The sequence below is a fragment of the Melanotaenia boesemani genome, chromosome 13 (genome assembly GCF_017639745.1).
Source record: "Melanotaenia boesemani isolate fMelBoe1 chromosome 13, fMelBoe1.pri, whole genome shotgun sequence".
NCBI lineage: Eukaryota > Metazoa > Chordata > Actinopteri > Atheriniformes > Melanotaeniidae > Melanotaenia > Melanotaenia boesemani.
The window spans coordinates 11643126-11667661 of record NC_055694.1 but is presented as its reverse complement, the minus strand read 5'-3'; the positions used below and the strand labels follow the sequence as shown (position 1 = coordinate 11667661).

Below are 24536 nucleotides of genomic sequence, written 5' to 3'. Positions count from 1 at the left end.
AAACTCCTCATTAAGTTATCTCCCCTTAAGACATGCTGTAAGCTTCGATAGAAGTGTTCAGGCCAAGGTCACAGACCTAACACTCTGCATAAGAAGAGCAGGATCTCTCAGGATCAGGCTTTTTGCAGCTTTATCACTAATCCCACCATCACAGATTCATCCCTTATAGCAGTCCTCACCAGTCCATTCAGCATGTAACTGAAGTCTGCCAAGCATTACTCCATAGCTTTCTTTACCATTTACATATCACAGCTAATCAGCAGGATTGTGTGTAGTAAACTTATTCAGGCATTGGGGAGGAATTGCAGATGTCATCCCTGAACAAATTCTGAATTAACCTCTGAGAGATGAACTTAAATGTCAAACCAAGGTCTCTTGTGTGCAAAGCTGTTATGATGATGTATTGAGATTGTGTCATGGGGGAAACACAAGAATGGATGATACTGTAGTCATGCTAAATGCTCAAGGGAAGTGTCATTGATCCCATGGGCTAATGGTGTTGCTTTGTAAAATGCATTGCAAGAAATGATGTGTTATTAATGATGATACCTGTGACAGTGCAGGGAAAGGACATCGCTAGAACATTTTCTAGCCTTAAAAGGTTCTTGTTTTTGCTGCTACCTGCTGTTCCCCTTCCTCAGTCCACCACTATTCCTTGAGAGGGAATGAGATAAATTGACTTTGTGCTTTCATGCATTGCATCTGGAATCATGCTGTAGCACCCTGTACTCACTCTCCTAATGGATCTAACCACGTGGGACTCAGGTGGAAATCTGTCAGATAAATGTGTTTTACTAAAATAAAAATAAAACACATTGCTCTTAGCATTCATCAAGGACTGCTTAATGTTTTCGGTCCTGGAAAAACAGCATTTTCAGCTGATTCAATTTCCCATACATAAAGATCCAAACGATTTTGCTCGAGTCCATCAGGGCCCATCCCCCTCTCATCCGCTCCTACACTGACCTAGGGTTGTCATTATGCTTAGTAGATTGAGTATTAAATCCTCACCACACCGTGTAATGTCCCATATCTCATTGTTTAGATAAAGTGACAGCATACAAATGCATTTTTAATCAAGACAGAGGAAGGGTAACTGAAGTAAGGTGATGTAATTAATATGGATGCAAAGATTTCAGGATGTATGGAGGAGGTTGAAGGGGGAGCAGAGGTAAAGACAAGGATATGGATATCTCTGAGGTCAGAGTTTCTGCTGTACTGAACACTGTTTTTTTGCTGCACTCTTAGCCTTATTCAGTTTACATTTGACTTCAGGACTTGTACCACATAGAAGCTGTGGGTTACACATCTCCTTAGAATTCATAGCCTTTTCTGTGTTGTTCGAGATATCACAGCTCAATGACTTGAACGTATTACAAAGGCTGAATGCTTATTGATCCTGTGATTTGTCCGCTTCACAGCTCATTAATTACCATCTCAGACAATAGGACCAAAGGACATCCTCTGCAATTGTGCTAGGAGTCTGTGAATTTTGTCTTTGACATTATTTGCTCTGCATTTACAGGAAATTTAATGTATTCTGTGTTTTTTGCCAAAAACCTTCTAACTAATAAATCACCGCACCTTACGGGCTTTATTTGGGTGAATTGGGAAGCTGTGATTTGGATAATTAATCGTTTTTCCACTTCTTTCTTTTCTTTCTCCATGTTTCTCTTTTTCTTTCCCTCTTCTATGAAATGCAAATCAACATGACCAATCAACACAATCAAATAAATCATTACTATATGCTGTTTCTCACATGCAAAATAAACATGCAAACATGTTAACACAAAAGCTGGAAATGCTTGTGTGGCAATGCCCCACAAAATAGGACGGATCATTGAGGGCAGTCCAGCGGACCGCTGCGGCAAGCTAAAGGTCGGGGACCGAATACTGGCTGTTAACGGCTGCTCCATCACCAACAAGTCACACTCAGACATTGTCAACCTGATCAAGGAAGCCGGGAACACAGTCTCACTCAAGATCATCCCGGGTGATGGTAAGGCTCTTGGCTTCCAGCGTCGTATGGCTGTTTCATAATGCAGCATGATGTGACTTATTCATGGTTGTGGTGGGAAGCAAAGGGCACTGATGCTTTTCACAGACAAGAGCACTATTCATCAGGGTGTGAACTCTTGTGTTAGAAAGTGAGTCACTGTGTAGGAGTGAGATGAAGATGCCCCCAGAAGCTACTGTGGCATTTCCACAATTCTTCTTATTTATTTATTTATTTGCTCATTTTATTCACTGGATGTGCTGTGAATTAGAAAGGATTAAAAACACTGCTCACAATTAATCTAATGCTCCCTGCTGGTATTAATCTATTCATTGTAGTCTTTATAAGGACATGTACAGCATTAACAGTCTGGAACCTAAACTTTCAGTAAAATTTTGTGTCAAATGATGACACTTGTTAGCAAAACACACCCTGAGCAGAGCTGTGCCCAAACACCTTTCATGTAGATTTTAAATGAACATTGATAAAGACTGGAGGAGAAAGAGATGGAGAAAAAAATGCTCACATAGATGTTTGCTACCTTTAGCATATAAAATCACAATGCCACTAAAACTAGCAAAAGGTTGGGTTTCAGCAAACTGTTCCTCTGAGAGACACAGAGGAAGTCACTTTTTTTCCCAAGTAATGAGGGAACAGTGAATAAAGAGCCTTAGACAAATGAGTCAGACTGATGCTCTTGTTTAACACAGGCGGAGCTGTACTCCTGTCATTGTCACTGAAACTAATGTATGATGCTGTTCTCTTGTCTGGGATAAGATGGAATTAAAGGCGAGTAAGAAAAGACAGTTGTCCTTGTTGTTTTCCCCTCCTGGAAAAATTGTTGAAACAAAATGACTTTTTTTTCTCTCTCTCTCTTTACTCAAGTTTTTTTTTCTCTATTTTTTCTGTCCTTTTTCTTTTTCAAGAAAAGGGACTAGTTTTCTCCATGAGCAAATGGCAAATGACAACATCACAGGCAGTTAGCATCAGGTTGAATAGAGCTGCCTGTAGGTGGTTCAGGCTCCTCTGGACTGTAGTGTTTTGTTCTCCATAGTGTCTTTAAGAAACACAGCCATAGGCATTTAATAAAAACAGACAATTCATTTTAACCTATTTACTGTGTTGTTTGTGGCTCTTTCCAGAAACTTCCAATGCTTCTCTGCTCACTAATGCTGAGAAGATAGCTACCATCACCACCACACACACACCTCAGTCCACAGAGACCAGGTAGGTAATACATATAGGTCATATGTAATCTTTAAAGAGTTTATTCCTTTAAAAAAAGGCATAACATTTAATCTGGAATTTTGTTTTTCTTTCTTACATTGAAAGGAATAATTCAAAGTCAAAGGGAGCTCCTCCTCCACCACCCACACAAACTCAGACAATGCAGGTAAGCGTGGATGATTATACTGGGTTATTAGGGAATTTTACATACAGTTCTCGTATGCTATGGCAACAGAGGAAATCTCTACATAACATGTTTTATTGAATTATAATGCTGCATATTTTAAACGGTGGTAATTTTCAGACTATAAGGGGAGTAAGTAGTAGCATTATTAAATAATCTAAGGTAATCTAAGACTAACTTTTTTTACGAGGAGCACAGTGGACCCTAACTTAAATTTTTAGGAGCGCAAGCAGAACATTTAGGGGCGCACACTGAAATCGACGTGCATAGCAAATATTCACATTTCCTCTCATTTTCACTGTATTAGTGATAAATACTTGAACAATAAATTCAGAAATTATAGTGCTTACAATTCACATTTAATTGTGCAGTCATTGACATAACATTAAAAAAAAATCTTACTGGCCGCACTAATACAAAACAAGCAGACACAGAATTTGTCAAATCAGATCAGATGATTTTCACGTTGTAGTCGAAGTAGAAGGGCAACTTTGTCATTCCCCCAAGACCCGCCTCTTTTCACACATAAGCCAAACACAGTGTTCTTTCGTCCCCGCTCATACACGCATTGGCTGTCGTCTTCTTCGTTGGTGTTGGTCTCCTTTTCTGTACTGAAAAGAGATGGGATTTATGGCTCTTTGAAGGGAGCCGGATCTTGAGGAACCGTTCCTTTCAAAGAGCCATTCAAAAGACTGGCTCGTTCTCACAATATCTTACAAAATTTCACAATATATAAGAATGACAATCAATCAAAATATGTACCTTTATAAAGTCTGCTATACAAGATTAAATAATTATAGGAAAATATAGATAAAAAAAGGATAAACCTGAGCAGTCAGTGCAAATTCTAGTAAATGTTTTGGATAGAACTCATAGTATTTGTTTCCAAACAATACTGGGCTTGGTGTGTGTGTGTGTGTGTGACTGTGTGAAAAATTTCATTGAGTGTTTTTATTCTTATGTTTTTAATCATGTAAAGAACTTTCTGTTGCATATGGCATGAAAAGCGCTTTATAAATAAAGTTTGATTTGATTTGATTTGATTTGATTTGATGAAGGCAGTGTCAAAAATTTGTATATAAAAAGAATGGCTCACAAATGAACGGCTCACAGCTGTGAATCGCTTCCCATCGTTCATTTAAAAAAGTCGTTCAAAAGAATCGATCTCTAGTACTGAAGTTAGTTTGAGTCGGCAAACCAGCAGCTAATTTGCGCGTGAACTACTGGGCTTAAGAGTGGTGCAGACGTCTGTTAGTGACAAAATAAATTCACTTATAACTACTTCAAGAAAAAGACCGGCAAATGAATTGTTCGCCATTGCGCGAGTAGATGAAAAATTCACTCACATTTTAGTCCCAAAATGCGACTATTTGGTTGCAGAATGGAGCCCTGGCTGTGGGTAACATGTTATGCAATACTACCAGTGATATCACTGGTTGGAGTCTTTTCTAAACATGTTTAAATAACAGACACAAGGACCTGATGTTCCAACTGTTCCAAAAAATGTACAGCAAAAAAAAAAAAAAAAAAAAAAAAAATTGGCTTTACTACCAAAGATAGTTAAAAAAAAAAAAATCCACTAATCAACAAACTCCTGTAGCATACCAGAGTGAAGCTAATATAGCAGGATGAATTACTACAAATTAGAAATTTATTTATTTATTTATTTAGTTTTGTTTATTTATTTATTTTTTTTTTTTTCAATGAGTAAAGCGCATATTTGTTAAAGCCTATGTTCACTAGTCCTCTGATGTCCCAGTGATAAGGTACAGTAATGATACAGTAATGACAGTGTATGCTACAAGAGCGTTTGATTGGAGTTAATTGACTTTACTACATTTTGCATCTTTGCCAGTAGACATGCTACATGTGGGGCATTTAAGACTACCCATATTGTTTCTGTGATAGTTCTGGGAATTTTAGCTGTAATTCTTTTATCTTCATACCTCATTTTACCCTAAGTTGCATGTCTGTTTTTCTTTTATAAAAATATCCCACGCACATATTTAAAAAATCCCTTAAATGCACCAAGTTCTCATGTAATGTTCATTTTCTTAAACATTTCTCACTTAAAATGAAGATTTTACTGAATATGTTTTGAATGCATTTTGAAAGAATTCTGTATTCTCATTACATAAAGAGCTTTAAACATGTCAGTACAAAAAAACCCCAATAACTTCAATTTGATTTAACAGAAAACTGTAAAAAGTACCCTACCTCTAGAGTGATGTTGATCTGCAAACTTCCTCATTAAACTAAGTGTAGAACTACACTTGGGTGAAAAAGGGAGCCATGATATTGAGGAGCCAGCACAAGATTTAGCTTTAATAAAAAAAACATTAATTAATTTAAAAAAGAATTGGTCAGTGGTTAAATTTAAGAAAAGATTGTGGTTTTTACTGTTACAAGGTCATGCTCATTTCTAGCTTTCTGCAAAGACCAGGCCAATTATGTTCAGGGAGACAAAGCTTCTGTTTTTGTTGGGAGGAAACTTTTGATGAACATGGAAAGTTTGGGGTGCAGCCCTTGTGTTGTCCTTGCTCAGTGATCTGCAGCCTACTCACATGCTCTTACGACATTAATTATTCATGCATTCCAAGGTATTGTACTGCCATTGACATTTCAAGTTTTTGTGGGACATGGCTTGATTGGTCCTGAAGTCTAAACTCACCTTTAGGCTCCCCTATGCACTATGGATTAGTCACTCTTCTCAGGTGTTTCTGTGACTTTCTCATTATTTTTCCTTTTCTGTCTGACAGGATGCAGAGTTCTACTCTGTGGACCTCGAGAGAGACAGCAAAGGCTTTGGATTCAGCTTGAGAGGAGGACGGGAATACAACATGGACCTTTATGTGTTGAGACTAGCAGAGGATGGGGCTGCTGTCAGAAATGGCAAGATGAGGGTATGTAACTAGGAAGTTTGCTCTTCCTCCGATTTTCTCCTCAAAACATTCTGGCAGGCTAAATTTCCTCTTTGCACATTATAGATGAAACCCTATCATTAGCCATCTGTCCCAGTCACATGGCCTCTCTGTTTTAGGTGGGAGACGAAATCCTGGAGATTAATGGTGAGAGCACAAAGAACATGAAGCATTCACGAGCCATTGAACTGATCAAGAATGGCGGTCGGAGGGCACGGCTCGTCCTCAAACGGGGTGATGGATCTGTACCTGAATATGGTAGGTAAACACATTGCAGTGTTTTACTCTTCTTCTACTGCATGTTTCTACATACAGTGAACTAGAATACTCTTCTATCCACTCAGTGTATTACTGGACATGAAACTGCATGATGGCTATTTTACAGACACTTCTAGGTTCTGACTGATGCTATGATGCAAAAGAGTTGTCAGAGATCATTGATCAGTGAAGTAATTCTTGACACTTTAGTTTGTGAAGGCATTTATAATCTATAGGATCTGTAGTACAAATGCTCCATAGCTTCAAGAGTACTCTTTGCTCTTGAGAGGGGTACCGATGGAGTCATACAGCTATATCTCAGCAATATCTACAGTTTTCTGTGGGAGGTCATTTTAAGGCACCATTCTAACTCTTAAAGTGTTTATTAAAGCTGTGAAAAGTTTATTTTATTGTCTTTCATAAAAAAAAACCTTCTCCTTTCTATTTGCGTACTGTAAAACAGCCTCTTGTCTGTTTTATTTGTTTTCTTTTCTCTACTCCTCCTTCTTTCTCTCTGATGGTCTCTTGTTGCTGGGCTCTTCCTCCTCTCTCCAGCGATGATGGCTCCTCATCTCGCTGTTGGTACAATGAGGAATGACAAGATGGGAGAGCCCTGTTTCTACCTAATGGGCCAAAATCAGACAACGGTTTGTAGCCAAAAGTCTGTCCCTGTCCACTCTCCCTGTCATCTTTTTCCTTTCACTTTTATACACCCTTTTTTCCAGCTCATCCCTTACCTGCATCCTACTTTGTGTTTGTGTGCAGACGTGTTGTAAACACTGTAAACATGCTTTATGTCTTGTCATGCCTGAGTTTTAACTATATTTATTTAACTTTTGTGAGTCCATACACATGTAAATCCTACCCTTCTGGCCTCAGACCAGATGTTTGTAATGGAACTAATTTGATGCCACTGCTCATCACACGCTGCCATAGCAACACGTCTAATTTGGCAGACCTTCAACCAAGCGTGCTTCTTTTATTTTTGATTTGTTACTCCAGTTGCTGTAAATTCACCATTTTGTTTTGAATGACTTCCTAGGAGCCTGCTGTGTCATTGATAACCCTGCTTACACATGCTGATGTCTTGCACCTGCTTTTGTTGCTAATATTACCTCGTGTTTGAACTTGCTGTCCTAAAGAAATAAAAAAAAAAAACTATAGCAATTTATCATTTAAAAGCATTTTTTTCTCATGTTTAAATGTAAATCAGAACATTACACATCATTTTAAATGATTTAGTCATTTGTTTATTTTTGTTTCTGGGAAGATATGCATCATATTATGAACAAAAAAAAGTGCATGCATAATTTCCTTTATATCTGCATTGACTATGTGCCATCATGTCAATGCAATAACTTTCATGAACCAAAAAATAAATTAGTCATGTGTGCTGAACATAATGTGACATGTTTTTTTATCTAAAATTATTGCTCAGCCTCATTCCTATGAGAGGTACTTCTATTCAACCTGTCTCTCCTCCTTTCTCATCTCCTGCAGACGGCAGCAGTGACGGGCACCCTCCCACACCCGGGGCACAAAACACTCCGGAAGTGAGAGTGCTGCCACACAACAGCCGATTTCACACCACACTGGAGTCAAGTTATCCACCAGACCTTCACAAACCATCTCGCCTGGAGGAGGCTGCACATGGTCGAGATATAAACAGGGACATGGCTGGGTCAGATCAGATGGACTTCCAGGGCCGGCAATTCAACCCCCATCATCATTACACCTGGAGTAACAATCACAGTCAAACTACCCCCAGACAGCAGTCTCCTGACAACAGTAACAGCAGTAGCAATGGCAACAAGAAAAGCCGAGGTCGCAAAGTGAAAAAGTCTGAGTCTGAGAGCGGCATCTCTAAACTCCTAAAGACTCTGAGGAAGGACAACTCGGGGAAGAAGGCTGCAGCTGCTGAGAAATTGAGAGGACGAGATATCTCGAGTAGCAGTTCTACTTTAGACGGAAGGTTTCATCTGCAGCGTCGCGGCTCCCTGGACCGCTCGCCAACCAGGAAGCGCACCTCATCTCCAGATCGCCGAAGGGCAAAATCCATGGACCGCAGGGCAGAGCGAGCACATCGTGACCGCACACCTGAGAGGGAGAACGACGACGGAGGGTTCCTCGCAGTCACCCCCGAACGGAAATTCTATGAGCGGAGGCTCCTCAAGGACTCACAGATGACTGGGCGAGTCTGGGAGGCCACAACCCCTGAGCGAACCAACAACAACGGGGATTCCTTGTCTCGTTCCAGGGGCCGCACATATGATAGAGCCAAGAAGAACGGCAACCTTCTGAGAGACTCTTCCTCAGAGAGGAAGGAGGAGAGACACCGGACAAACGGGACAATGGAGAGACGATACAGAACGGAGCGGGACTCTTCCCCTGACAGCAACTATAGCCGGGACGAGCTGAACTATGCAGCAGCACCAAGACTGAAAGACTACTATAGCATGATGAAGAACAACGCTGCACAAAACAATGCTGCCTACAACAACACAGGCCATAACAATAACACAGTAGGCCGCAGTTCAAACCAGATCCCTGAGCCCAAGAGAAGGCTGTATAAAGAAAGCCCTAAAGACCTCAGCATCTAGAGCAGAGCAGATTCCCCTCGCCACACTCTCCTCTATCTGTGCAAACTATGTACCATACACTGGAATTGGGACTACTGACAATACTAACTCTTATTCTTTATTTGGTCGAAAGGTTTATTGATTGATTTGATTGACTTAACTACTTGTGATCGCATCCAGAGATTCATAAAACAGCAGGAGTACAATCCTTTTATCAGTTTATACTGGTCGTTTTGTCATTGTTCTGGTTATTTTGAACATAACAGAGGTTGTTGTTCTATAGTAAAGGTATTGTATGTGCCTGCATATGAAATCAGTGATATTGCTTTTTGTAGGCATTGCTGACTCTAAATATTTGTTCCCTCAGAGGTATGAACCATGCTTCCATTTGTGGTAACTTCTAAGTGCTGACCTTGTTTTCAACTTATTTTTAGATGTCTTTTTCAATCCTCAATTGCTTTATTGAACAAACTATAGCACAAGACACTGTTAGTTCGCAACAACTGCTGAAATAACAATGGAGTTAAAGTAAAAATCTGAATTTAAGATCAGATGGTAAAATTCAAGTGATAAATGACTAAATTAATATATTACCCTTTTTGCGTTTGCTTACTATTTATTCTTGATTTGGCACATATTTTAAGCAAGCTGCAAGAAGAAGTGTAAGCATGTTGAATTCTTGTTGAAAAAACAACTTACCCTTTGCTCTTCTGTGTATACTGATGGAGTTGGGAAGGAGCTTGACTCACTTTCAAATTACAGGCAAAACTGGTCATTGTTTTAAAAAAAATGAGTCATCTAAATTTGTTGCTGAATTATAATTCAGTAATGTATACAAATCTGCATTTTGCCATAATACCAGCTGAAGCTGCCATGAAGTATGATATTTTCAGATATGTCTAACGAAAGCAAATAAATGTAAATTATCCCTGTGCAAGATGCATGTGTAAGTTAAAATGTAGTGTAACCACTTTATTTAATCGGTCTGAGTGAGAGTAATCAATGAGGAACACACACTGTAATTCTTAGCCTGGTCCTCATGTTTATTCTACCCACACCGTTGTACACCCACCACCTCCTGGGTCCTGACACAAAGAGCTGATGTGGTTTGTTGTGATGGTAACATACGGAGAGTCCTGGTACAGGAAACGACTAATCTGCCATGCTGAGCCATGCTGTCATGCCACTAGAGTCTGACTGCTGCTTTTTAATGTGTTTTGTGTGTGTTATCTGTTTTATGTTTCATTTAAGAACTAAGAATATATTGGATAAGTCACAACAAAAGCATTGTTTCATCACTGTCGTCACCATGGTACTGTATTCAACAAAAACAGAAAATCAACAAAAAATAAATAAAAAATAAAAAAAATTGTTATCGGCCATCACCGTAAAAAAAAAAAGAAAAAAAAAAAGAAAAAAACAGTTACCAATATAACTACTAGGAACCTGTTGAGGAATAAAATGTTGCCTTTTTCTTGTACAAAAGAGAAATTTATGAAAAACCTCAGTAGTGAGGAATGTGATATTGTGTTTATATCCCAGAAATGGACCTGATGATGATTTATGGGAATTATGTTGATTTACTCTGGATCAGGTATGTAAAGACAACATGAAAGACTGTATTTGGTCAATCAAAAACTGTTTGATGGTTTGAATCTCTCTTGATGGTTAGCCTGCCTTTGTATTATAAAGCACTTGTATGCAGTCTGTGTTCTTCAAGCATTATTTCTTGCAGCGTGCTCCAGACATAATGCTGTCTCTGTGTTGATAAAAGCAGTACATGTATATGGGCCAATCTTTTTTATAACTATGCATATATAAATACTACATTGTTCATAGCTTTATTTGACCCATGAAGCTATACATAACATTAGTCAAAGTACAAGTAGATGTGGACTTATCCAGCTTCTTTCCTTGAGATGGATTACAATGTATATGTAGCTATCAAAAGAAGTCTGTGAATGCTATTTTTATTATCAAATAAAGTTTTCCATACAAATTAAAAAGGATTTCAGTTCTCTACACTGTCACTTGTCCCGGGGAAGGTTTTTTTTTTGTTTTTTGTTTTTTTTTATGTTGTTTGCTTCTTCTTAAGGAAGTCAGTCTAAAACATCAGCCACATTATGCTCCAATGTGTAGGTTTACATTTAAGATGACAGAAAATATTTCATATATTCATAAAATCCATAAAAACAGCATGGAAACTAAAAAATATATATTTGTGACTTTCAATAAATTCTTTAAAGTCCTTTTCCAGATTCTTAGGCGTACTTAACTTTTATTATTAAGGCTTTAGAGAGCTTTTTGCATTTTGACAAGACAACACGAAAAGGTTAAATTAGTAAGAATTACTGACATCTAGTGGTAAAGATGGGCATATAACCTATTTCAAATGCCAAGTACTGTGAGAACATTCTTCCAGACATAAACATGTTTTCATCTGCAGAAACCTCAGGTGAGTGATGTCTCAGCTACAGGGAACTATTTCATAGTCGTGCACTTGTGTACTATCTCTATTCAGAGAGAATAAAACACAACAGTTATTTTAGTAAAGAGACTGGATACCGATAGAAACCATGTTTAATGATATAAATTCTTCTGTTACTGACCTTTGATTTTGTTACACGCAGCATGTTTTAATAAAACACAGAAGACCCTGTCAGAGTTTTCAATAAGAATTTCAGGAACTTAATTTAATTTTATGGTATGATGTGTAGTCATACTGTTTTTTTCTATCAGCTGTTAGCTATAAAATGAAATATTTCATTAGTAATTTGTTTAAGTACACCTTGTTTATTAATGGGTTCAGTTACTTTTTATTATTTACAATTTATTTCAATAATATTCTATAATTTTCTTCCAGCTATTAATAATGTGTTATTTCCATTTGATTCCACGTGTTTGGTCCAGAGGTTAGAAGCATGAGCTGCCAACTGAGTTGTTTGCCTTGTGCATAGAAAGCCTTTGCACCACAATTTCCACCTCAAAAAAGTGAAGAAAAGTGAAAGTACTAGGACTTCCAGTCACTGAAAGTAATTTAAAATCAGGCTAAAGCAGAAATAAATGTTCTATTTGGAGTTTGTGACAGAAAAAAGTTTTTGACTGCCAAGCAAACAAGTTAATAAAGTTAGGTTTCATATTCATGTGATGTTAAAGCCATTTGCTCACCTCTGAGATGATCCTCTGCAGAGCAGCTGTTGAATTCAGTAACTTACATTCTCGTTCTGGTAATTAATTTGAGGCACGTGTGTAACGTGAGCACAGTAGTGAGGATGGGAGTATTTCAATCCAGCTGGACAGGTAGGTAGCTTGTTGTTAGATGAACAGCACAATAGTGTGAAGGTTGGTTCAAGTCAAAATATTAGGTCTATTTAAAACAATGCAGAATTATGGGCAAGGTTGGATTTTCCTTACCTTGTTCTCTCCCACCTGAGCCCCATGGTTTTTAGCCACAAATTAAGGCCATTGTGGAAGGGATCTTAAGATGTTTAATATTATTATTATTATTATTATTATTATTATTATTATTATTATTAATAGTAGTAGTAGTAGTAATAACAATAATAATAATGTTGTAATATATAGAAGGGGAATCACATCATCACTTAAGTTTCTGTAGAAACATGACATCGTACCAACATCATTAATAGCACTTATATTGTTTCTACGAAGTAGAAACAATCTAATACAAAACCATCCCTAGCTGCATTTTCTTTGTCCTCCCTTACTGCTGCCATTATCACAACAGAGTAATGAGTTAATTTAGCACAAAAAAATAAATGCTATATAGAACTAAACATCATCTTGATTCTTGTGAATAATTCTCCCCTTGATTGTTATAAATTGAAAACCTTTTATTTTAAGCCACTGAATTCATGCAATTTGTATTGGGTTATACTTGTGAATGTACTTACACAGAGCTATAGGGTCATTTTGTTGTTTGAACCAATACTTGGTACTTTTCAGAGTATATTGTAGAACAATATATGTATTGTGTAGTATTACAGTTGTATTTTGCAATGTACTTATTATTTATTTAAACGTCCACTTATTGGTAGCAAGTCCATACTCATAACGTTTGTATCAAGGTGCCTCTTGGTAATCTTAGTTAAAACCGATTAGTATTAACCATAAGTCTTTGTTAACCTTTTATTTGAGTGACTAATGTTCATTATTAGATAAAGCTGCATACTGTTTGCCCTGTGTATTTATCCTGGATAAATATAATAATCCCTTTACTAGGTTAAGATCTAAGTCCAAGGTGACCTGTGACAGAAATAAGATTACAGTAGTAATCTTGAAACACTTAAAAAGATATTAAAACACTTTTCAAAGTTTCTGTATTGTTCTGATGTTCTGTAGAAGAGCAGTACTCAGTGCAAAATTAGCTCTGAAGAAGAACAAGTAGAAACTGACTCAAGACATAAATGCATTCTGAGTAGGTCATTCACAATTATTTATTTATTTGAGTAAATATACTACAGTCATATGAACTTTGCCACCCAAGTTGTAATTAAAACATAAACAGAATTAATCATTTGCAAAGTGCGTTTTATTTTACGTTGCCTTGATTACATGCCTCTACATTCAAAAATAAGCCAGTATCATTTAGGATCCAACTGTGAAAGATTAACATCTTTTCCTTTCTTCTCAGGAAAAAAAAAATCTCATAGATTGTTAAGTTGGATATTCTGTACATACAGGAACAAACTCTGTAATGGGCTGACCTTTCCTGCAACTGTCTTTAGGTTGAACCAACTCGTTTGTAAAAATACAAAATAAAAGTTATTTCTGTAGACATTAGCCTTCAGTCGTTTCCCTGGGGGAGCAGAAGTCTTCTTCTTGGATAGTGGATCACGGAGCCTTTGCTTGAAGCCTCTTTTATGCAGGAGACACGGAGCTGGATGAGACAGAGGAGGCCTCGGTTTTGGAGGCAGTGGAGGATGCTCCCTCCTCCTCTTCAAATGGATTCTTCCCGCAGCACAAGGTGGTGATCATGCAGTGGCGGAACTGCTTGTTCATGCAGATGTAGATCATTGGGTTGTAGATGGAGGAACTCTTGGCAAAGAAGGCTGGGATGGTCATGAAGAGTGGTCCGAATTCAGAGCCCTGATGTGTGAAAATATACCAGGCCACACCTGCATAGGGCAACCATGAAATCAGGAAGGAAATGACCATGATGATGACCATGCGGGTGACTTCCCTCTCAGCTCTCTGGGTGGTTTCAGATTCCTGCTGGGCAGCAGCAGCCTCCTTGACAGCACAGACCAGACGGCCATAGCAGAAGAACACAATAGTCAGGGGAATGGTGAAGTGGACGATGAACATGTAGATTACAAAGGACTCATTGTTGAAACCCTCTGCACGGGTGTAGTAGTCGACTCCACATGAGCACTGCATGCCCTCAGGGATGTAACGAGACCAGCCGACAAGAGGGGGAGCACAACAGGATAAGGCCATGAGCCAGGTGAAGGCAACACCCATGATAGCATGATTCTCACCAAAGCGGAAGTTGCTAATGGGCTTGCAGACGACCACCCACCTCTCAATAGCCAGAACAACTAGTGACCAGAGGGCAATTTCACCACCAAGGGTAGCAAAGAATCCTTCCAGATTGCAGCCAAGGCGGCCAAGCACGAAGTAGCCATGAAAGGAGGTGTACATCGTTGTGGTGAATCCTCCGAACACCATGAAGAGATCAGCCACCGCAAGGTTCAGCAGGATGTAGTTTAGAGGGGTTCGCAGCTTCTTGTGTTCGATGGTGACGTAGAGAGTGAGGAAGTTGATGGGGAAGCCGACCAGAATGAGGAAAAACATGTAGGCGCCCATAACAGCATAGGCTGCTGGGTTGACAAGGTAGTACTGAGGATATTCATAAGGACTCCGGACAATGCCGGTGGTGTTCATCATAGGGACATAAAAATAGGGTCCCTCTGTGCCGTTCATGGTTGCGGCTTGCGGTTGCTGTCAGTCCTTCGGTGGTGTTTCTTCTGGCTGTTTGGGAGCGTGGTGGAGATGGACCTTGCTACAAATGGATCTGGTAGCCACAGTCTGGCTTTTAAAAGGTGCACCTTGGATTATGAGTTTCCTAATCCGTCAGCACAAATTGATTTAGGCCACAGTTAATATCTAATCTAGCCATCACTGCAAACATAACTGACTACTCATCAAGATATTAAGGTTACACCTGCTCAGGTCTGTTATCTAGCTATCCAGTGATTGTTTATTTTAAAATATCACAACCCTACAAATATTAACAAAAATACAGTTTTTGTGCACAAACAATTTGACAGTTCCCACTGAGGAATATCTTTTATTTATTATGTGCGCCTTACATATATCCTCTTATTTCTGGTAAACTCAACTTTTTAACCAATTTAAGACTTTATGCACCATTTAAAAAATAAAATTAAAACAAAGCTCTAAAACCTAACTATAGATCTTAGTGTTTGTCAAGAATTTTATGTCTTAGCCAGTACAACAGATATAAAGATATATCATAATATTAACATACCCATTGGCCCTGCTATTGACTGGTAACCTGTCTAGGGTGTACCCTGCCTCTTGCCTGATAGCAGTTGGGATGGACTTCAGTTTTCCAGAAACCCTAAATTGCACTAAGCTGTATAGAAAATGAATGGATGGATGAATATCAAATTCATTTTCATTGACCTAAAATTGGTGGTCAGCAGTGTTGCCTCAGCAAGAAGGTTCCTAGTTTGAGCCTTGACCTGTTTATGTGGAGTTAGCATGTTCTTCCCATGTATGCATGGGTTCTCTCTGGGTACTCCAGCTTCCTACCACATTCCAAAGACATGCATGTTTAGTAAATTGGCACCTTAAATTCTCCTTAGGAAGAGTAGCTGCTGGGAAAGTCTTCAGTCCCCCCACTGCATGTCTTCAAAATGAAATTACACAAAATACACTCACATCACATCAGGCTCTAAATATAAAAACACACAAAAATTGCATCTGGTTTAAAGAAATTATGACTTGTCTCGAGTATAAATAGGCTTAACAAAAAACATAAAGGAATTCAGTCATTTCATCCAGCACTTCTTCATATATGCAAGGGGCTTTTGTTGGTCTGATCTGTTTTGCTTTTACAACATAAGGGCGGCAGTGGCTCAGCGGGTCATCCAATAATTGGAAGGTTGGTGGTTTGATTCCCACTTCCCCAGTCATTTTTCATTTTGTCCTTGGGCAAGACACTTCATCCTCCAGTGTTGGCATTGCTAGCTAGTCCAGACCAGAGTCCAGACTAAACATGGAGAAGCAGCATTTAGCTGTTATGCTGCAAACAAGTGGAACAAACTGCCAGTGGAGATTAAACTTTCACCAAATGTAGACATTTTTATATCCAGGTTAAAAACATTTCTTTTCTCATGCGCCTATGCATGAAATCTGCACGGAAACCTTTGAACTTATCTTGCTTTTAAACATTTTAATGTAATTTATTATTTTATTGTGAATATGTGTTGATGCCTTTTACTATTTTTAAATATCTGTAATGCTTTTGTTTTATGTAAAGCACTTTGAATTGTCCTGTACATGAAATGTGCTATACAAATAAACTGCCTTGCCTAGTGTATGAATGTAGATATGGATGTTCGGTGGTGGTAGGAGAGTCCGCAAGCGTGGATTGGCTGCCACGTTTCTGTCAGTCTTATCTAGGGCGACTGTGGCTACATGTAGCTTACCAACAGGTGTGAGTGAGAAATGAATAATGGATAGAATGTAAAAGCTTTTTGTCTCCTTTATATGGCTATTTTAGAGACTGACAAGTGAAATATGTACAGCACTGTCCAAACAAAAACAGTGACAGAGTAAAATGTCTTAAAATATATGATGATCTCATATATTAATGTGTGCTAAGAAGTGATTTTCTGTACTTTGCTGAATGTAGAGCAAGGGCCCTAGTGTTGCTGAGTGGAGGACCATCTTAGCTGATGGTAAAGAGCTCAGCACTTTCCTAATGGGTGTTGTATTAAAGAGATTTGAAGCTTATGAATGTGTTCCTCTCACAAGCCTGTAATGGATTTAATGCTGGAGGGTCACTCTCACTCAGTTGGATGCAGCAGTTTTGAGATGAAGTATGTGTAGTATCCTTTCATGTACTTCCTTTCTTTTAGTTTATTTGCTTTGTTCTGACCCTTTTTCATCACTGAACTAACGAAAGTAAATGAAGTGTCAGATTCTGAACCAGTGGTATGATTTTTTTGTTATCAGTTGTATTTGTATGTTAGCAACCTGGCCTCATTAAGAAACTATTTTAGTGCTGCTAAATGTTAATTATTACATTGATATATTCAACTGACTAAAATTAAAGGCTTTCTTATTTACCAATCGGCATCCTAAGAAACTCTAAAAAAAATGCACTCGGATTTGCCCAGTGAACAAATCTTACAGACTTTTTTAACCCAAATCTAGCTATGTTTGGGCTTTATTATGGGTTTATTTAACAATCTGGTCAACAAATCAGTGGTTTTGGTCTATTTAGCACTATAAGAAAAACCTAAAGACCAGGCAGATTGTTAAGGACTTGGTTAACTCAGTGTTAGTGAAGGTACCAATTGGAGTATATCAGTTTTGTGTTTTTCTGAGATGTTCAAGTCTGACATCATGATTGCAATCTGCCATGTTGGAGTAACAAAGATACATACACAGATTTAGTAGGAGACATTCAAGAGTGGCAACTCAGGTTTTTTAATATAATTTCTGCCAATATGTATAGATAATATATTATTTCAGGGAATGTCCCAAAGTCACATTGATTTTATTAAAACCCTTTTACATAATTCAGTAAACACAGGTAAACCAAATAAAAACACATGTGGAATGTAGAATAAGACAGGAAATGAGGCGGCCAAAACTTATTTAGTCAATTTGTGCTTTGAGGAGACAAAGACTCAAACTCAGCTGGTTTTGAAATAAAAATACATTAATCAATCTATTCAATCTTTTACACCTGATCAGTGTTGCAGGTCCCTGAACAGGGTTCAATGCATGACCTTTTCTCTATCAAAAATAAAACTGCGCTGAATAAAAAAGGACACGCATTCAATCCTAAAATTCCAAATGAGTTTGGTATTTATATTCTTGTCTTGGGTGAAAGGATCTGAAAAAAGAAGTCAAATCAGAAATCCTAGTGTTTAAGTAAAACAAGGACAGGTAAATTGTGCTCTCTGGTGGAGACTGAGTGGCATTGACCATGAGACATTTGGAACAAGTTTCCTGAGAGGCATTTTCAGTTATTTATAGATTCTGAAAGTGTGGTTTCAATGGTTTATAAGGTTTCCAGCGATGTCTAACACAAGGGAGTCTGAAAATATTTGAAAATGTGACCATTTGAATGTTGACACGCTTCAAAATGGTTTTGTGAGAAGTCAGGCATCAACGTTTCTCAAGGATCAACCGCTTCCAGGGGAGCCAAGTGTAGGGTGGAGGAAGAAGCTGTCCATTTACAAACCCAACCCCTAAAATCAAAAGGAGCACTGGGAACAAGCAAAATCTGTTTTTACTTACTGACTGTACTTACCATCATCCATGTCAGAATAAAAACAAATCTGTATAGTCAGGCAAACACATGTAAACCACAAGGCTAACTGGAGTCACCAAAACAAGGTCAGATGTGTGGGTAACAGCTACTTGTGGATTTAAGTAATATTAAGCTATTTACAAACATGATAGGACACCATGAGGACAAGAAAGATTGTCTGTTGAGCTGCTTCTGGCGGGTGATACAGCAGCATCTGTACATGAATCTACGATAGGCTGAGAAAGTAGCATTGATGCCTTGCGTTTCAAATCAGAACTGCAGTTGAAAGAGAAAAATACGGAGAGTGGTCGACCCGGTGCTTACCTGTCAAGGAGAAACTTTACCAGCTCAGACTTCTCCACCTTTCAAAAGATTCTCCAATAATGATCCTCGTTTTATTCCATTTTTGGTCATTGCTTTTTTAACAGGATGCCGAGGCTTTTTAGGTTTTTCTGAAACTATTTCTGGTCCGCTTCTTTTACTAGCTTCCATACCTGCACACTGCTGCTCTTTTAATGATATAAAATACCAAATGCTGCCTTGTTGTTGTTAGGCAACCATGGGAAGTTGCATATGATTGGATAAGGAACCAGGAAGTAGGAAAGAGCAACACATTGCACCCAAGTTATTCTGGCACGGAACTCTTATTTTGAAGGAGAAAAACTTGACAAAGACATTGTTGATGTAGGAGAAGGATTGTTTATAGGGAAGCTTCCTTTTATCCCTCGCATCAAATGAAAACATTTTAAATAATTTTTAAAGAAAAAATCCTAATTAATCAACCTTTAAATGTTTTCCATGGATAAATAGGTATAATCCAAACACACACCAGAAGCTGCTCCTCAAAAAATTTAATCTGTGTTACATTTTGTGCGCATGTCCCTCTTCTTTTTAATGAGCAGCTTCTGGTGTGCGGATCAGACTTCTTTATCTGATATTACCCTTTTGGTCCAGCATCTAGTATTACTCTTCTGGGATGTACGTGTTATCTTCATCTGTTTTTAGATCTAGGGGTTAACTTTCTGTGAAGACAATATACATGTACAATATGTCCATATAACTACAGTAAAAATTGTTTGCCAAAAAGCTTGTGTTGCAACATTAAACCAAGTGAAGACACTTGAGAGCCACAGGTGTGTATCTGTTTATCATTTGTATGCTAAAGGTTTTTCAGATCATCCAGGGGATTAGTGCAGACCTATTACTAAGCTGCATTGCCTCTACCTCTATTGATGCTTTGCTGCCCCTCTCAGGAAGCCAAAGTAAATACACTGGTTCTCATGTGGTTGAAAAATTTACAAGGTTTTCAGAGATTAGTCACATACCAAAAAAGAAAGATATATTAAAAAAAAAAGAAAAAAAAGACAACCATAGTGAGGAACTAGAATGAAGCGACACCTGTGAGATAGTTCAGGCAGACATCTTGAGCTGCTGTGCTTCATCCCATGTGATCTGTCTCAAACATTCATGCTACATTTTAAACATACCCATCAGATCTGTGTGGTCTATTTAAGCTGCACTGCACACTTCTTTCTTTTGCTCTTTGCTTCATGCTTGCTGCTACTACCGCTGTTATTAAATAACATGTATGCACAAGGAGTGATGGGATCAGAGCCAATGCTCAATAAAGCTTTTATATCTCTATATCTGGAGCTTATTCACTAGGTTCTTTTCAATTTTATATTAAATGACTTTTTAAAATAATAGAACCAAATTTTTAACATGTTTTTGTTGGGTTTTGTGTGTGCTAGAAAACATCATGAGAGAAATGAGCAATACACACTGTCACACAGTGAAAGTGCAGAACACTAATCATGGTCTCCAAATCAAAGATGGAAACTTTCAGGGTTCCATACATAACAAACAAGATGGACCAATCTTGTCATCATGTTTAACAAAACATTGTAAGCTGTACGCTAACACCGCCATGTGTAATAGTCTCAGTGCATGTGTGTGCCCTACTTTAACTTAAGGCTCTTCAGCTGCTTAACTGTTATCTTTCTGGGGAGTTATATTATGTATCTTAAAGTGACAAAAGACTCCGTTTCAACTGATTAGGTAGGGGGATACTGATGTCCTCCACCATAGGAAACAAGGATGGGAGCAATGTCAGCCTGAAGCTGGAAACAGAGTGATGTGTTGACAGTTCTGTCTGGTATCAGACAAGCTAAAAACAACAGCTCACCTATGCTTCTTAAAATGTTACTCCTGGCCTTTACTAGATGCCTAAAAAATCATCTTTGTTGACTAATATTACAGTTTTAGACTTTTTCTTCCATTAACATAATCCCTCATACCTTAAAATATTTATATAGCTCAAAATTTTAAATTTTAGTACAAGTTAGCTCCTTGCAGATAGTAGTGGGTCTAGCACATGTTTAAACAGGAGTGCAGCAGGGGCTCACAATAGAAAAAGGGAGGCAGATAGAAAAAGCTGTGAACTCTTTAAAAATATATATCAAGATTTTAGGAAATTATGAACTGTTTCCTATAACTATTCTGTTTGTCTTAAATCAGAAGTAAAGCTAAATTTGTAAAACCAAACAGCCAATATTGTATGTGTTCATCAACCATTGTTTAGTTAATGGTTAAAATAGTATGACTAAGGATTTAAATACTTGCCTTGAGCCCAAATATTATATTAGTGTTTACTCAGCATTATGGGCCAGTTAACTAGGGAGCAATAACATCTGGTTGCAATTTTACTTTTACATTTTCTCAATTAAATGTTAACAGTCTGGACAGATAAATATTATTGGAAAGATAAGGCTGAGCAAGGCTGCATTGTGATCAAATATTTAGTGGTAGTGATTTTGAAATAGCACAGAGATATTGGTGAAACTAACATGGTGTAATCACCAGCAGCCAAACACTTTCCCCCTGTTTTATAGTAGCAGTGGTTATATTATGTTATATTAGGGCTACTTGGCATTTGTTAATATTCCATACCATAAAAAGGTTACATAGTCAAACCAAAGTACACTACACATTTATTCTCATTCTTACTGTTCAAAACCGTTTCCCACCCTCAGCCATGCTTTATGCACCTAGTGGAGCTTCATGTCCGCACAAATATGAGTACGCTAAGAGGGAAGGGTGCATCACTTCCTTGCATTTGAGCATCTGAGGTTCAACCATGTAAAAATAACTTACTCTGGATGTTTGAAACAATTCAATTGATTAAACCTGGAGTTGATTATAAGGGTTAGCTCCACTCCGAGGCCACTCTTTGACATCACCCTTGCTTGTAGGGGGAGAAATGGGGATGATTGTGCAGAAAAAGATACTCTTACTAAAAATAAATTGATGAATATAGATACCAATCAAAAAGTTAAATTGTCATATTCAAAGTTCATTTCACCTTTTACTAACCTAAACTTCAAAATCTAACTCTTCACAAATAAGCCCAAAAACAGACATCATTACGATTGTGACCAGAAGTTGTGGATGACGCCAGCAAAATTTTTTATAGCTTTATTTCACATGCATGCTGCTGCTCACGCCCTCAAGTCTCCTGATGTTGTATTTCATAGCTGCCTTAGAGTCTACATGGTAGAAATAATTCTTGTATGGAGTTGGAACAATATCCATGCTTGTGTAAACACACACATTTTTCAGAAAGGATTTTACACTTGTCATAATAAATGGAACTTTTAATTGCATAATTGTTTGGATTATGAATAAATTTACCACGTAATGCATCAGATTGGTCTTCCATCACTTGATGATATTTAATTTAATTACAGATTGTAATTACATAATAGTCACATTTAAAATGACTCTGTCTTGTCTTCTACTCAAACAAAATGCTTTTGTCTTTCATTTTTTTTATCTGAATGCCACTGTTGTTGTAAGAACCTAAAAAAATCCTTCATAAACACCATAGGCTTTTAAGGCAGCTGTCTTAGACAAGAACCTTTTTAATGAATAATAAAACAAGGTTCAGCCTCCTCATGAATAGTGTATGACTTTCTGCCCAAGGTAACCCACGTACACAATGGAGAACCACTACAGTCTAGAAGTGAATTTATGTATAAAAGCAAACGCGGTCTAAGGGGAGCTCATCAATTAGCAAATGAGTCATTAATGCTTCAGTGCAACACTTGATCTACTTATATCTGCCTTTTCATTTGTATATTTTCTAAGTTTTGGATATTAAAACCTTTTAGCCTCAGCAGAGCAAGCTATCAGTGATCCCACTGCATAGAAAGTCATGAGTCTCATTTTAGAGCAGCACTCATGTTACATGTGTTTTGCAAATAAAACTTTGACAAACGGGTGCGTAGCTTTCCTGCCTGTTGAAAATGAATGTGGTTTATAGAGGACAAACGTGTGGGTAGAGTGTGAAGCTCTCTCACTCTGCCCACAGGAACTCTCTTGCTGAGTGACCGGTAGAGAAGAGGGAACACTGTGACCAGGACATGGCACATTCCACAGCTCCAGCTCCCACATGCATTTCACACTGCAGGGTTATACATCATCAGGCCCATAAGAGCAAAAATAACATCAGCTGGTGTCCAACATGTCAAGATTCGTTTGGAGTTTCAGTGTCCAAACAATAAAACTCTGTCACATACTGAGCTTAAAATGGTCTTTGTTGTTATTTGGGTCACTTTCAGCAAAAATAGAAAATATGTAGCCACACAAGTTTGGAAGTTTTTAAACCTATGAAACTGGGGCATTTATATATCTAGATACATCTAAGTTGAAAGGATTTAATCTATTCTGTTAAAAGAGCCCAGGGCAACATTTGTTACTTTGCTCAGCAAAAAGACTAAAAGCTATACGTGTTAAATTTATAACAATATAAACAGAGAAAAGCAGCTGCTGCAACTAACAACAGTTAACAGAAAAATGATTTATTTTCACAGTTTCTATTGGTGCTATACAAAACAGTAAAACATAATATATGAGTACACAATACAAACACAGATACAAATTAGCATCACGTTTGTGAGGTATTTTCTGCTTTCATTTGCTTTTAAGTAATTTCCCCTTGAGATCCACTGGGTACGGTATGACACACGCTGCAAACTGTAGCAAACAGTTTAGACTTTGCTAACTAAACTAGAAAAACCTCTGGCAATTCAAAGCTGAAAACAGGATGGAAAACCAACTGAAGCTTTGTAAAATACAGCACTGATGAAATATCTGATGCAGTACAAGCTTCCATATTGTTGACCAGCAGTGGGAGCTGTTTGCCTTCAGTATACTGCATGGATTCTGCATTATTACTGATTCCACAGGAATCGACTGAGGCAATATTTGCATCTTGTTGCTGAATTAATAGCACTATATCAAGCTATTTACAACTGTCCAGCTGCGTCTTTTTAATGCATTATTCACATTGTCTGGGATGATGTGGCAGTGCTTCTCCTGAATCCTGCAGCTGTTGCACGTCCATGTTCTATAAAAGTGTCTTTCACACAATCACTGGTACTACAGTGGATTAAATGGTTCTCTCAGACCCTCCCTTGTGTCAACAAAGACTGCTATTTATCCAGGCCCTTTCAGAGCATCCAGGCCCTTTCAGACATCTTAAGTATAGAGAAGATGAGGTCAGAGGTGCTGTTACAGCTTTCTTTGCCCAAGTCCAGTTAGAAATCAAATCACACTTCATGAACATCTTCTCTCACCTGAGAGGCTCAGGGGTTGGACCCTTTTTACATCTGTGCACAACCATTAATCATTTTGTGCAACCAAATGTACACCAGTTAACCTCTGATTATTTCTGAAGATACCATGTTAGATAAAAAGCTTTTTAAGTAAGAGTAAGTAGAAATGAGATCACAGCATGTTTGTTAACTAGCACTAATCTGCTCCCTCTGCTTTC

General features: G+C 38.0%; 2 protein-coding genes across 14 annotated transcripts in view; one reads left to right on the top strand and one right to left on the bottom strand.

Annotated features, from left to right (window-relative positions):
- Positions 1–11171, top strand: part of LOC121652095 (membrane-associated guanylate kinase, WW and PDZ domain-containing protein 1-like) — a 98528-nt gene extending 87357 nt beyond the window's left edge. For 8 of the 13 annotated variants that reach the window (XM_042004650.1, XM_042004651.1, XM_042004649.1 and 5 more), the window contains 6 exons: positions 1796–1999; positions 3139–3223; positions 3329–3389; positions 6167–6310; positions 6448–6586; positions 8087–11171. In XM_042004650.1, coding sequence (XP_041860584.1) covers positions 1796–1999; positions 3139–3223; positions 3329–3389; positions 6167–6310; positions 6448–6586; positions 8087–9186 — 1733 coding nt within the window. In that variant the 3' untranslated portion in view covers positions 9187–11171. Of the gene's footprint in view, positions 1–1795; positions 2000–3138; positions 3224–3328; positions 3390–6166; positions 6311–6447; positions 6587–7141; positions 7234–8086 lie in introns of all 13 variants that reach the window. The other 5 variants (XM_042004662.1, XM_042004661.1, XM_042004658.1 and 2 more) reach the window with 2 other exon arrangements.
- Positions 11172–14046: 2875 nt separating this feature from the next.
- LOC121651476 (rhodopsin) lies at positions 14047–15111 on the bottom strand. Its single transcript, XM_042003711.1, has one exon. The coding sequence runs from the start codon at positions 15109–15111 to the stop codon at positions 14047–14049; it is 1065 nt and encodes a 354-aa protein (XP_041859645.1).
- Positions 15112–24536: the final 9425 nt, after the last annotated feature.